Here is a 12,917-nt window from a genome sequence, read left to right as displayed (position 1 = left end):
CAAGAGATGTTTCTTTTTAATACAGCAGTGTACAACAGCAGCCGCCTCATGCTCTCTGTGCATGAAAGGGCCAAACATATCAGTGCTGAGCTTCTAAAGGTTCATCTTTGTGCTTTGTGCTCTTGTAAACAGACACCTTTTTAAGATTGGCGTTTTATGAATGGAGAAATTCTGAAATTGATGATATTATTACTTTTGCTTCTGTTAAACAGCATGAAGAAAGCAGGAGTTACAAACAGTACACGGATCCGTTATTGTCTATAAGAGTAGAGAAAGTGAGTTCTCGGGGCTGTGTGAAAAAGACGCACTGTCCTGGGGTAACGAGCGCAGTCTGTCCTCCTCACACTCACATAAGTGTGCTCTGCATGGTCTTTACCCTCCAGTGTGTTTGGGCTCCTCTTCTATCCACTTACTCAGCAAACGACCCTTGACCCCCCCCCCCCCCACCCACCCCCGAGGGTGGTGCACGACTCAAAGGTTCTTACTTCCACCTAACCTCCCAACTCATGTCCCCACTCCAAATAGCTCTGGAAAGCTAGATTCACTCTGCTTGAGCTATAAATGGAAAGGCCGTTTATTTGACGCAGGCTTGAAATGTCGAGAGACAATGTATGAAAGCGTTTGCATGTAGTCTGGGTTTGCGCTCTGCTGTTTGGTTTACTTTGTGCTGTTTTAAGACAGATGATTCATGTGCTCCTGGCCTTCTTGTCATGATGTCTCTTGGCTGCTCATACAAACCCATGCAGAGTACAGAACTCCGAGGAAGAGTGTGGCGCGTGACCGAAGTATCACTGTGCAGGATTCCTCAAGCCACTGAGGAGCATTTTGGGAAGAGGAGCTCACATCACATGGCCTTGAGTTTCCATCTCGTGTACAAAGCTACCTCAGTGTCTCTGTAAAGATTAAGTCAGTGAGTAAAGAGAGAGAGTGAGATGAGGTGGAGGGGGGGGGAGAGAGAGAGAGAGAGAGAGAAAGAGAGAGAGAGAGCTAACCAAGAGCAACAAAAGAAAAAATACAAAGCTCCATATGATCAGCACATGGGTATGCTGTAATCCTGGATACACTCATTATCACAGCACAAGGAAAAAATTAAACCAAGGAAAAGGGGTGGTGGTGGTGAGAGAGAGAGAGAAAGGGCTCGTGTGAGGGAGGGAGAGTGTGTGTGTGTGTGTGTGTGTGTGTGTGTGTGTGTGTGTGTGTGAGGCAGCAGTGCTGTGGGGGAGAGAAAAAGGAAGTCCAGAAAAAAAAAACGGATTGGAGAAGAAGAACAGAGACTCCATGTGACTCTGGAGGGTGTGTGTCTGGCTATGGAGGGCGACAAAATCGCAGGTAAGCCAAAGGCTGACTGCCAACCTCTCTCCTTTGAGGGCAACATGACCTTACCGCACCTCATGCTACTCGCTGCCGGAGTTAATTCTCTTCCACGGTTTTCCGCTGTTATTTCTGCCTGTGAGCTGCTTGGTCCCGGCAGCTGTTTTGTTCCCGGCTCTGCTCTGCTCTGGAGTGGATCTTGCTGGAACATTATTGTTAACGTCTGTTCAAATCTACCCGTGCTGACGATGTCGGCATTTGCCGGGCTTTGAGTGAAGTTTTGCTGGCTCGAGCCTTTGGTGTAAACGTGGGTGAAAAGCTCTGTGGCGGTTCCTTGTGTCACTGCTGCTGGGGGTTTACGTGCTCCACTGGCATCCATCGGATTTTCCATTTTGCCTTTTGACTGAGACAGGAAAACAGCTAGGCTGTAATAGCAAAGCGAAAAGAGTGAGTGTGTGTGTGCATGAATCCATGTACGTGTGTGTGTGTGTGTGTGTGTGTGTGTATTTGTGTGAAATGCTCTCAGACTGCTAGCCTGTTTGTGATGTGTCAGCACAGCAGCGCTTTATGAGGGCATGCAGAAGGCTTTAAAGTGGGCCGCCCTGCTCTTCAGCTGAACCAATCGGAGCAAAGTACAGAGCAACTCTGCTCTGCCCGCTGCACACACCTAGTGCCTGCATAACCACAGCCAGGCTATGCTACACTACCTCTCTCTGTGTCCCTCGCTCGTTCTGTCTCTCTCTCTCCTTCCATCCATCTCAGAGCAGGAGGTCTATGTTTTCAGATGATGCCTGTAAGAGATTCTGCGGAGGGGAGCGAGGGAGGCGGGTTGGCTCATGGGCTCCGTAGTGAGCCGGAGGTGTTTGGACAGAGGGAGGTGGAGGGAGAACAGCAGTCAGTGGAGTGAGAGCCGGAGCTAGCGGAGAGAAATCCTCCCCCCTTAGTCGCCTCTGCACAGGAAGTGACTTTCCAGCTGTGTGTGTGCGCGTGCGTGTGCGTGCATGCGTGCGCTTGACTCTGTGCACGTGCACACACAACCCCACTGAATCAACACTACATGTTCAGTGGGCTTCAGTGGTGGTCAATAAATCTCAGCTACATTTTCTGCACTTCTAATTTTACATTTTCCTGATCCCATTGTACTGGTTTCCAATGTCTCCTACTGATTTACAGTATTTTCATGGATATCATAAACTGCTTTTCATCTTGCTTGAGAAATGCAGTCCAGAACAATAAAGTCATGTGGCCTGCAGCCCTCACAACTGGAGCCTTGCTGTGACCTAGTGGTTGAATGTCACGCAATTTGGTTGCTTACCATATGTTGCACTGCTTTACATGGCCACAAGATGGCAATATTGTTCTCCAAAACATACAACTGACGTTGCATTCCCCTCTGCACCCTTGTCTTAATAACTAGCTTTATAAACCCAATGGTCCACTTATCATTGCGATTGTGCACATATATTTAGAAATGGTGCACAGTTGTTTTGAGATTAACTGTCCACAGATTAACTCTGTCCAGTTTTCCAACTGAATGAGAGAATGCAGATGTTGACAGTGAAACGGCTTCTTGGCCCTTTCACTTCTCTCTGTCGCTGGATCACCCTCTCTCTCTCTCTCTCTCTCTCTCTCTCTCTCTCTCTCTCTCTCTCTCTCTCTCTCTCTCTCTCTCTGTCTCTCTCTCTCTCTCTCTCTTTCTCTCTCTCTCTCTCTCTCTGTCTCTCTTTCTCTATCTCTCTCTCTATATCTGTCTCTCTCTCTCTCTCTCTCTCTCTCTCTCTCTCTCTCTCTCTCTCTCTCTCTCTCTCTCTCTCTCCAGGCCCAGATTATTTTTCCAGCATTCAGGGTTTTATTGGGAAATGGTAGGCGTCGTCCTCCTGCCCTGCGTTTTGTTTTAGGCAGGAGATCAGGAGATCTCACTGGGGGATGAGGTGCTGCTGAGCGAGAGCGGCAGTGCCGTGGCATTTGTCAAAAACAGGATCAAAAACAAAGCAGGTTCTTGGATCAAAGCCAGGATGTGTGTTACTGGAAGCCCACCTCCATCCCTCTGTTGGATATTAAAGTAGCTCCATAGAGCAAGTAAAAAAAAATGTAAAAAGCCATAATCTGATTTGATGCCTTCACATACACTGGGGTGAAGGCGTGAGCAGACCAGGGACAGATAGCTGAGAGCACAGCTGTCAGGGAGCGTGGCCCTTTATATGTAGAGCCTGCCTGCTTTAGGTAAATCTCAGCAGAAGCATGTGTTCCAGCATAGGCACTGTTACTCACCCCCGACCTGAACCAAAACCTAGCGTCTCCCCTCACACTCTGAGAAATGTCCAACTCCATGCAGGCATAAATGAATGATACGATGATTGGATTAGAGAACAGAAGAAAGTCAATAAAACCTAGTAGACGTATTAGGTGTGAGTTTCCCTTGTTTTGTGAAGAATATTGGACTATGTATAAACCCAGTGAGAAGCTGCAGATAGGTGCTCTGCCAGCGCTTCAGTGCTGGAGCTACCAGCTACCTGGTTCTGTACATGTTTCGAAATGGTCTGGGTTCAAAACAGAAAATCTTCCTGTAAACAGGCCAGGGAAGACTATAGATGGCTTTGCTTTGGGCAGGTTTTCTAATTTGTATCATTAACAATGTCAGACGTACTGTAGCTTTAATGGTGAAATGTATAAAATATGTTTTCTATACATGCATTAAGCACACATTTACGTACAGAGGTAGGACACAGTGGTAAAAAGTAAGGAGATTCGAGATGTGTGTGTGTGTGTGTTGTCCAGCTGTTCTCCACTCTTCAGCCTCAGCAAGGTGAGTGCCGAGTAATATTTTGCTGTTGCTATGTAAACACGGTCTTGCTTTAAGCCAACATACCCTAAGCCCAGAATACAAAGCACCTGGATGGCAATTCATGAGGTAAATGGTGTGTGTGTGTGTGTGTGTATGTGTGTGTGTGTGTGTGTGTGTGTGTGTGTGTGTGTGTGTGAGTGTGTGTGTGTGTGTGTGTGTGTGTGAGTGTGTGTGTGTGTGTGTGTGTGAGTGTGTGTGTGTGTGTGTGTGTGTGTGTGTGTGTGTGTGTGTGTGTGTGTGTATTTAATGTCATTGCTCTTTATATCAGATATTGTTACTATCCTCATACAGTGCTTGCTCGTCTCTTACATGTTGTCTTTTTCTTTTTCTTCCTGTGTCTCTCTTACACACACTATTTTTCCCTAAACTTTCACACAGATGCAGAAAACAACACACACACACACACACACACACACTTATAAGACTTAAATGTGTTGCCTCCATCCTGACCTTGACCACGGAGCTGTTTCGGTAACTTCTGAAGATGTGGTGGTTGACAGTGTTGACTGGCGCAGGGGAGACCACGTTAGTGCAGACAGCACAGTCAGTGTTGAGGTTTAAACACCCAGTTCGAAGTGCCAGAGGAGGGCAGTGCTTAATGCAGTGCAGCTGGGAGCGCACAAATGCTTGTGGGAGATTTGCTTGAATGCTTGTACAAGGTTTGTGCTTTGAGTTCTGCACTGACGGGACAAGGGCTCCTTATGAAGCGAAATGAGCAGCGCGCCGTGATAAATAAAGAGCACTTATACACAGGCTCTAGTGTACTGCAGGGTCCAGCAGTAGGTGACAAAGAGGAAGCACTGATTCATACTTCTCTTATATCTGATGTAGACGGATAATAACCGATGCCTGTTTCTTAAAAAATAAATCTGGGTCCTTTACTGTTTAAACCAGAACTGTTTAATGGAATTACTGGATTTCTAGTCATTTTTAGTGCAGGGAAAAGTGCTATTCATCACAGGAAGTGTCAGAATGCAGCCTTCACATGAAAAGTGTCGCATGGTCTACTGAGCTATCGTGGGTGCTGAAGATGGAGGGTGGCATAGGCCTCAGTGAACTGTGTGGCAGTTTGCTGTAGCTCAGTGTCCAAACCCCCCGGAGTGCTAAAGATGAGTAAGACACAGGGAAGGGTTACATGCAGGGGCAGAGGATATGTAGTTGGAGAGGGTCTGGGAGAGTCTGGCCTGGGCTTTCCCGCTAAATGGTCATTTTTATATTGCGTCAATGGAATACCTCCATGAAAACAATATTATAGGTCTCCATGTGTTGGAGCATGTATTTGTGTCACACGGCTGTGTGTGTGTATGTGTGTGTGTGTAGTCCATACACACACAGCTGCTGAAGGCAGCTGCTGGTTGTGTTGATGAGTGAGTCATTGTGCTGCATGGTCAGTCTTAAGGCTATGGCCACATGCAGAACTGCAGTGTTATCATTCCTCCTCCCTAGACACAGAGCACTGCGGCACATAGAGATATACTGAAAGACTGGACCCATCTGTTTTAAGCCAGATTCCGACAGTGAGATTTGCCATGACTCATACTGACTTTATGACGTGCAGAGGAGACTAAATAAGGAAATATGGGCTGCCTGCTATTAAGCAAAAGAATGGTTTTAGAAAAGAAGTGCAAGAGATTATAAAAAGGTAATGCATATTTAACTTTAATGTAACTGATCAGCTTATCTTTAAGTCCTCATGAGTCTTACTAGGGAATGAGGGAAACGCCAAATTCCAGGGCCTAAGTTTGACATTTGATACCCCAAATACGTATTCTACAGTCCAACCAAACATAACAGAAGAATACTCTATAAATGCCTTGCATTGCCACAAGTACATAGCCAACGCCCTGCATGGCTATGGCTAGCCAAGGGGGAGCCTGAAGAGGTGGGTTTCAAGGTCCGTTAGGAACCAGGAAGGAAGCTTGGTTAAACACTGGAATACAAGGACACTCGGCAGTAATATTTGGCCTTGTGAGCATGCTGAGAGGTTATGGAAGGACGTGCCAAAGTCCTGGTATTGAGGATCCGAGTTTTGCTTTCATGCAGATCTGAGCTGAGGTCTGGCGGTAGGCTAGCACTGATGAGGATCCGTGGTTACATGAGAAGCCAGGTGAGTTGTAGAGTTTCAGAAACATTGCAGAGGAATGGTACGATGAGGGAAGACCAGGCAGTAGAGAGCTACAGTAGTTCAGTCTATAAATGACCGAAGCTTGGATGAGAACTTTATGTCATACTCTTCTTATGTTGTATAAAGAGAATCTGAAAGATCTGATGGTGGACATAAATATGCTTCAAGGTTAGCTGGTCATACAGAGTCAGAGATATCGAAGTGTTAGAGAGATATTTTAGAGAACAGTGAGTGTGTCAGTGGTAACTGAAACATCTGAAAATGATTTGCGAGTTTGCAGTGATCACTGAGCACAGCAATACACAGGGAGAATAAGAGCAGACAAACAACTGTCCTCTATGGAACACCAGCACGCACTGTTTAACATTTTGCGAGGTCTGCTGGAGAGCTGGATTGCCTCTGCTTCCTTTCAGCTCTGTTTCTTCTATGTACATCTGAAAGCCAGGGAGTGGAAGATGAAAGCCAATACATCTTTAAAATGAAAGGGCAGAGTGAGTCTGGAGATACCGAGAGAGCTGAGCTGAGTGGGGAGGTAACAGTTCTCAAGAATGGACTACTGATGGTAACCATGAGAGCACTGTGGAAGAGAAGATGGATAGTGACACGCTGTAGCCCGTCATGCTAAGGATGTTGATGCCCTCGTCCATCTATCCCATCTGCTCTTTGTGTTAATGTCGCATTGTTGTTGAGGCACCTACTTTGACATGAAAAGCTGTTCAAGCAAAGCCAACAGTGACTAGATTTTAGAGCGGGCAGAAGGCACATCTCATCTATGTCCGACTATTACAGGTTCCTACAGTTCAAAAATGCTCACGCCTCGATTTTTAAAGAGATACAGTTTACTATGTTGACCATAACTATTGTAGTTTCCTTTTGAAACAAGCCAACCTAATGAAAAGGAAGAAATGAGATTCAAAGTCATTGATGATGACCATGTTCAGAGGGAATGCAGAGGAAGAGTTGAGTACAAGGTGAAGTGTACAAGACACACGGAGATGACTAAGCGTGTGTAATGGTCTAACTGTCTAGAAAGTCTGAGCTCTGACTCAAGGTGTTGATTGGGGGGTGTCCAATTTTCTGTGAAGGCCAGCCACCGAAGACTTGGCTTAGCGTAAGACTTAGCGTAAACTGTGATAGTCAGTCTTTGGAATGGCCAGTTTGCAGTTCCAGAGTGTGCTAGCAAGCAGGAGTTCCACAGACATGCATTTGATGTTTGTGCATCAGATACAGGAGACCAGCAGAATGCTGTGGGTACAGGCTGTGGCTGACTTCTGTGGGTGTATTCCCTTGTCTTCGTGCGAGCAAATCTTTCTGTAGAGGGGCTGAGAGGAAGAGCCAAAGCTGCACCATACTAACAACAAGCATACATCCGTGAAGGAAGCCTGTTAACAGGCAACACCCAAGAGAGCTATTACGCAGTTAGCAGGTGATCGTGGTGGCCATACTTTCAGCAGTGCTTGCAGGTCAGCAATCGGTCGTAGGAATTGTTTCCTGTGTTACATTCTGTGTGAGTGGGAGATGGTGAGAGAGAGAGAGAGAGAGAGAGAGAGAGAGGGTGAGAGAGAGAGAGAGAGAGAGAGAGAGAGAGAGAGGACAGGAAGAGCAGTGAAATGTACTGTATGATGGATCTGCAAGCATTGTCTCTCAATACAGCGTGCATTAAGTTATTCACAGCATAACTAAGCCATATAGGACAATGAGAAAGCACATGATGACCCCTCTATGACCCTCATCACCCAACAGTGATGTCTGTTCTGCTAATTTCACTGATGTCCATATGCAGTTACACATTGTTGACAGATATCTGTTCACAATGATGGCAGAAACAGGTCACTTACAAGCGTGAACAATCAAGGCAAAAATTTCAGACTTGAGCAAAAACTCAAAATGGAGCATCACGAGACAGTAAAATGAATGCAGCCATGGTGTCGGTGTTGGAAATGGTTCTGATTAATAGTGACCTGGTGTCAGCTTCTTGCCGTAAGAGCTGCAGGCCTGAGGCTTTTAAGTTGTGTCGGTGCACAAATTCAGGAAGCGTCAGGGGAAGCCACTGTTTTAACAAACACCAAGAGCAGGCATGATTTCCTTCACATATCTTTTAAAATATGTGTGGCTGAATGACCACAATAGATGACCACAATAGAGCATAATTCTGTTTCTCTCTTTCTTTCTCATACGTACACATGTGCATACGTGTGCATGTGGGCATTTCTACACACACGCGCACACACACACACACACACACACACACACACACACACACAAACACACACACATTTGTATTAATGAATTTTATCCACATCCACAGTATGAAGTTACAACAGTGGAATCACAGACTGTTTTTCTCCTTACTTTCCTTTCTTTTTTTTCTTTTTTTTTCAATATCGTGTGCGGAGTGTGTGGAGAATGCAGTGTGTGGGGAGTGTGTGGTGTATTTGTTCATGTCTGTGTGTGTATAAAGTGGGCGTGCTGAATTCTCCCTGGAAGAGCCCATTTCAGAGACCGGGAGGAGGGAGGGAAAGAGAGAGCGAGAGAGTAAGTGAGAGCGCTAGCGAGGGAGAGAGAGAGAGAGAGAAAGTTAGAGCGCTAGCGAGGGAGAGAGAGAGAAAGAGAGAAAGTTAGAGCGCTAGCGAGGGAGAGAGAGAGAGAGAGAGGGAGTAAGTGAGTGCACTAGCGAGGGAGAGAGAGAGAGAGAGGGAGTAAGTGAGTGCACTAGCAAGGGAGAGAGAGAGAGAGAGAGAGAGGGAGTAAGTGAGTGCACTAGCGAGGGAGAGAGAGAGAGAGAGAGAGAGAGGGAGTAAGTGAGTGCACTAGCGAGGGAGAGAGAGAGAGAGAGAGGGAGTAAGTGAGTGCACTAGCGAGGGAGAGAGAGAGAGAGGGAGTAAGTGAGTGCACTAGCGAGGGAGAGAGAGAGAGAGGGAGTAAGTGAGTGCACTAGCGAGAAAGAGAGAGAGAGCGAGAGCGAGTGAGTGGGGGTGGGGGGTTGTCATCGCTTGCTCATTCTGAGCTGTGCTGCGCTCAAAGTACTGGAGGAAGTAGAGGAAAAGTAGTTAGTCCTTTAAGAAAGTTGCAGGGTTGGATCCGTGGATCCGTGGACTGCACCCATTGCTTTTTCCCCCCCCTCCCTCATTGCCTCCTAATTTGGGATTTGTTTGGGGACGGGAGACGGTAGCACATCTGTGAGAGTTTGCCTTGCTGGGAGACAGAGTACTAAGCTTCCATTCTCACCCACAAAATGTCTGATTCCACTGTTAATGTCCATTTGGAGGGGATCATCTCAGATTTTGAAGGTCAGTGTCCTTTGTCTTCCATAGTACTCTCACTGGTGGGCTCACTCTCCGAGTCAGCTAGCAGGAGCTATTTCCGACTTTTCATTTCTCGTTCCGTTTGTGTGGAAACATTTGTGATTTTGGTTAGTCTTCAGAAACTGTGGGCTTAGATTGTGAATGCATGGGGTTTGGAGTGGTCAGGTCTGGATGGTTCTGGTTAATAACGGTTTCTCTCTGTTGTCCTATCTGGACTACTTCTCAACTCGTGTGTCTGTCTCTGCTGAGTGTCTGTGTCATGCAGGACATGTGGGAAATGTGTGTGTGTGTGTGTGTGTGTGCAGGAGAGTGTGTGTTTTTGCTTACTTACTCCACACAATGTATATTATTGCTCCGAGCTGCATGTATTGGCAGAAAGTTCCTCACAGTGATGAAATGAATGATACTTTGGACACCAGAAGCCATTCTTAACAGACCATGACTGGGGCTAACACCTGGATCTCCTGCTCCCTTTACCTCTTTATCCCACCCCTCTCCTGGCATTGATTTGCTCTGTCGTTCCTCTTCTTCCCCCTCACTCCTCTTCTCTCAGCACCCCTCATCCAGCTGGAAGAGCTCCTGACAGACACAAACGCCTTTTGGTTGACACATGCATGCATGTACACACACACACATGTACGTGCATTTGTATACAACACACACACACACACACACAGGAGACATCTCTGCATTTGTCTGGCTCTTTGTATGTCAGCACTTGGTATGTTCCTTGCAGGAGAGAGAGTGTATAATGTGCTACACGCTGGCGTGTGGGGAGGATGGCTTATGTTATCTTGAGACTGGGGAGGGTGGTGCTGCTTAAGGGGGTGACCTGCTTTCCTCTTACAGCATTCCAGGGGAGAATGACAGCGACATGCACCTGAGATAGAAATACGCATGCGTGCACACACACACACACGCAACTGCAAACCCACAATTCACTTTCATAACACACACTCTATCTATCTATCTATCTATCTATCTATCTATCTATCTATCTATCTATCTATCTATCTATCTATCTATCTATCTATCTATCTATCTATCTATCTATCTATCTATCTATCTATCTATCTATCTATCTATCTCTCCCTCTCTCTCTCTCTCCCTCTCTGTCTCTCTCACACACACACCCACACACACACCCATAAACACGCATACACAAGTCTTGTGATTTTTTTTGATAAAAGGTAGATACCGAAGAATTCTTGTTTATCCTTTGTAGGTTAGGATTAAAACCTGTTCCAAACTAATTATTATTAGTGTTTGAAGCTAAATTTCTCCCTCAGGATTGCAGACTGGCTGCTCTATATGGCCTCAGTTCACTGCTTTCGGGAAATGTAAGGACACACAAGGCCCATTTCAGGCTAGGCCTCGCTGCATCGCTAACAAGTCCGACAAGCATGATGGCAGATCACTCTTCATTCCTGCTAAAAGAAACACGATCATTATACTGCCATTTTGGCACTTTCATGTTGCTGAACTTGAACCTTAATGGTGTGAGGAATTGCACCATCAAACATGGCTATTCATGGAGCTTATGTGCTGGACTGACCACATTGTAAAGTCAAATATGGACTTCGTAAAGAGTCTCTTGCTACCTACTTTGTAGCAGTTTGGCCAGCTTAGAAAAACAGGTCTTCTGAATCCATCCAGTAACCTGCATTATATACCATATGCTCTCCACTACTAATTCTCAGCAACAATTACTTTTTTAATGTTTACTAATAAATGCTAGAACGACTAGTTGTGGCTAATTAACCACAATATGCTTCATATCCACCATGCACCTGCCCGACAGACAGACACGCTAATCCTTTCATCTGAGTGCCGCCAGGGGAGTCCAGGCAGTGTATCATCTCCAGTCTTATTGGCAATAACAGCTGACTGTGTTTACCTACTGCTCACCACTGATTTCCTGTGATACACACTGCAAGCCTTCATGTCAGGCTCTTTCAGGAACAGTGAAACAAAACATAGCTACAGGTGTGTGCTACTACCGTGCTTTGTTTGTTTTTCTACTTTTCTGGACACACTGACTGTGCCGACCTGCCAGAGGGCTAGTCGAGGCTGACTGCTCTCTCCACTCACTGCAATCACTTCATTTGCTATTAGTATTGGCACTGAGGGTTTCCGAAATGGGCATCGTATGTCAGCTCAGTCCACAGCGGCACATCTGTGGAATTGTCAGGCCTTAGCAACATCATACTAATAACATAAATACCTTTCCCTGACATGTTTATGTTAAACTGATTTGTTAGTATATTATAGGCATTTTAGTGCATGCTTACTAACTAGCATCTCTGTCTGGAGGCAGTCCACATGGACATACACATAGTTATGATGACACTTTAGATTAGGTCTAATGATATTTCTTAGAAAGGGAGCTTTTGGAGAGGGGAATATGTGAGCGAGAGAGTAGAGTGGAAAAACGACTGATGGGGGGGGGGGGGGATGAGTGCAGAAAGGCTGCGGCTAGGATCAGTCAGACATGGATGCGTTATTAGTGCCTTGGCCTCCACTCAAGGGACCTGTGATGCTGTCCTGGTTTTCCTAGAGATACTGCAGCTATGAACCTCAGTAGGGAGGGTCTCGCCTTTAATGCATCTGCTTCTAGATGAGAGCCGCACTTTGACCACTAATCAAATGCAAATGAGCTAAAGTGAACTGCACTACACATGTAATGTACTTTCCATGGGTGCTTACAGACTGTATACCATACACCACAGATGAACAAACACACGTGGACGTGTTGGTTTAATATATTAATATGCGTGTTTTATATTGTGTATGTGTGTACATGTTTCCCACAGTGGCATGGTGTGAGAAAATAGTGTGGTGGTTGTGGAATCTTGTGGCTAAGGAAATGCATCTGAACTTATGCTGTAGCTCTGGGTGCTGGGAGAGTAAGTGCCCACGTCTCCGGTCTGTCTATGCAGACCCTGCTCTCCACCAGAGCTGTAGCTTCATACACTCCCCAAACAAACTGCACCCAGCCAGGCCCAACACATCATCACAGCACAAGCATCAAGCTCTTGCTTGTTTAAGCTGATTTGTACCTCCAGACTGTCTGTCTGCTAGGTTCTGTGGTTTGAGCTTCTTCTCAGTTTTGTTTTCTTCTTAATTTAGATCTTAATTATGCAATGAAACAATTAGAAACAGTTTTATCTACGCTGGGACGCCATAAAAACAAAACAGTATTTAGTTCCATTTTTTTCAGTAATGCAATTTCAGAAATAAGTCAAATGTTTTTCCCTGTTCTTGGGTCTTGACTGGAGAATTTTAATGTGCTCTGTGGTCCTGGTCTGCTAGACGTAGTGTTTCACGGCCG

At 45.8% G+C, this 12,917-nt stretch overlaps 1 protein-coding gene across 2 annotated transcripts in view; it reads left to right on the top strand.

The window, feature by feature from the left end:
- Nucleotides 1-1,194: 1,194 nt before the first annotated feature.
- Nucleotides 1,195-12,917, top strand: part of sept9a (septin 9a) — a 45,612-nt gene continuing 33,889 nt past the window's right edge. Inside the window, exon 1 of one of the 2 annotated variants that reach the window (XM_035525863.1) lies at nucleotides 1,195-1,329. In XM_035525863.1, the coding sequence (XP_035381756.1) occupies nucleotides 1,308-1,329 (22 nt within the window). In that variant the 5' untranslated portion in view covers nucleotides 1,195-1,307. Of the gene's footprint in view, nucleotides 1,330-9,231; nucleotides 9,572-12,917 lie in introns of those variants that run through there. The other variant, XM_035525860.1, reaches the window with a different exon arrangement.

Source organism: Electrophorus electricus, chromosome 1 (genome assembly GCF_013358815.1).
Source record: "Electrophorus electricus isolate fEleEle1 chromosome 1, fEleEle1.pri, whole genome shotgun sequence".
NCBI classification, from domain to species: Eukaryota; Metazoa; Chordata; class Actinopteri; order Gymnotiformes; family Gymnotidae; genus Electrophorus; species Electrophorus electricus.
The sequence above is the reverse complement of the archived record's forward strand: the minus strand, read 5'-3'. Positions and strand labels throughout refer to the sequence as shown.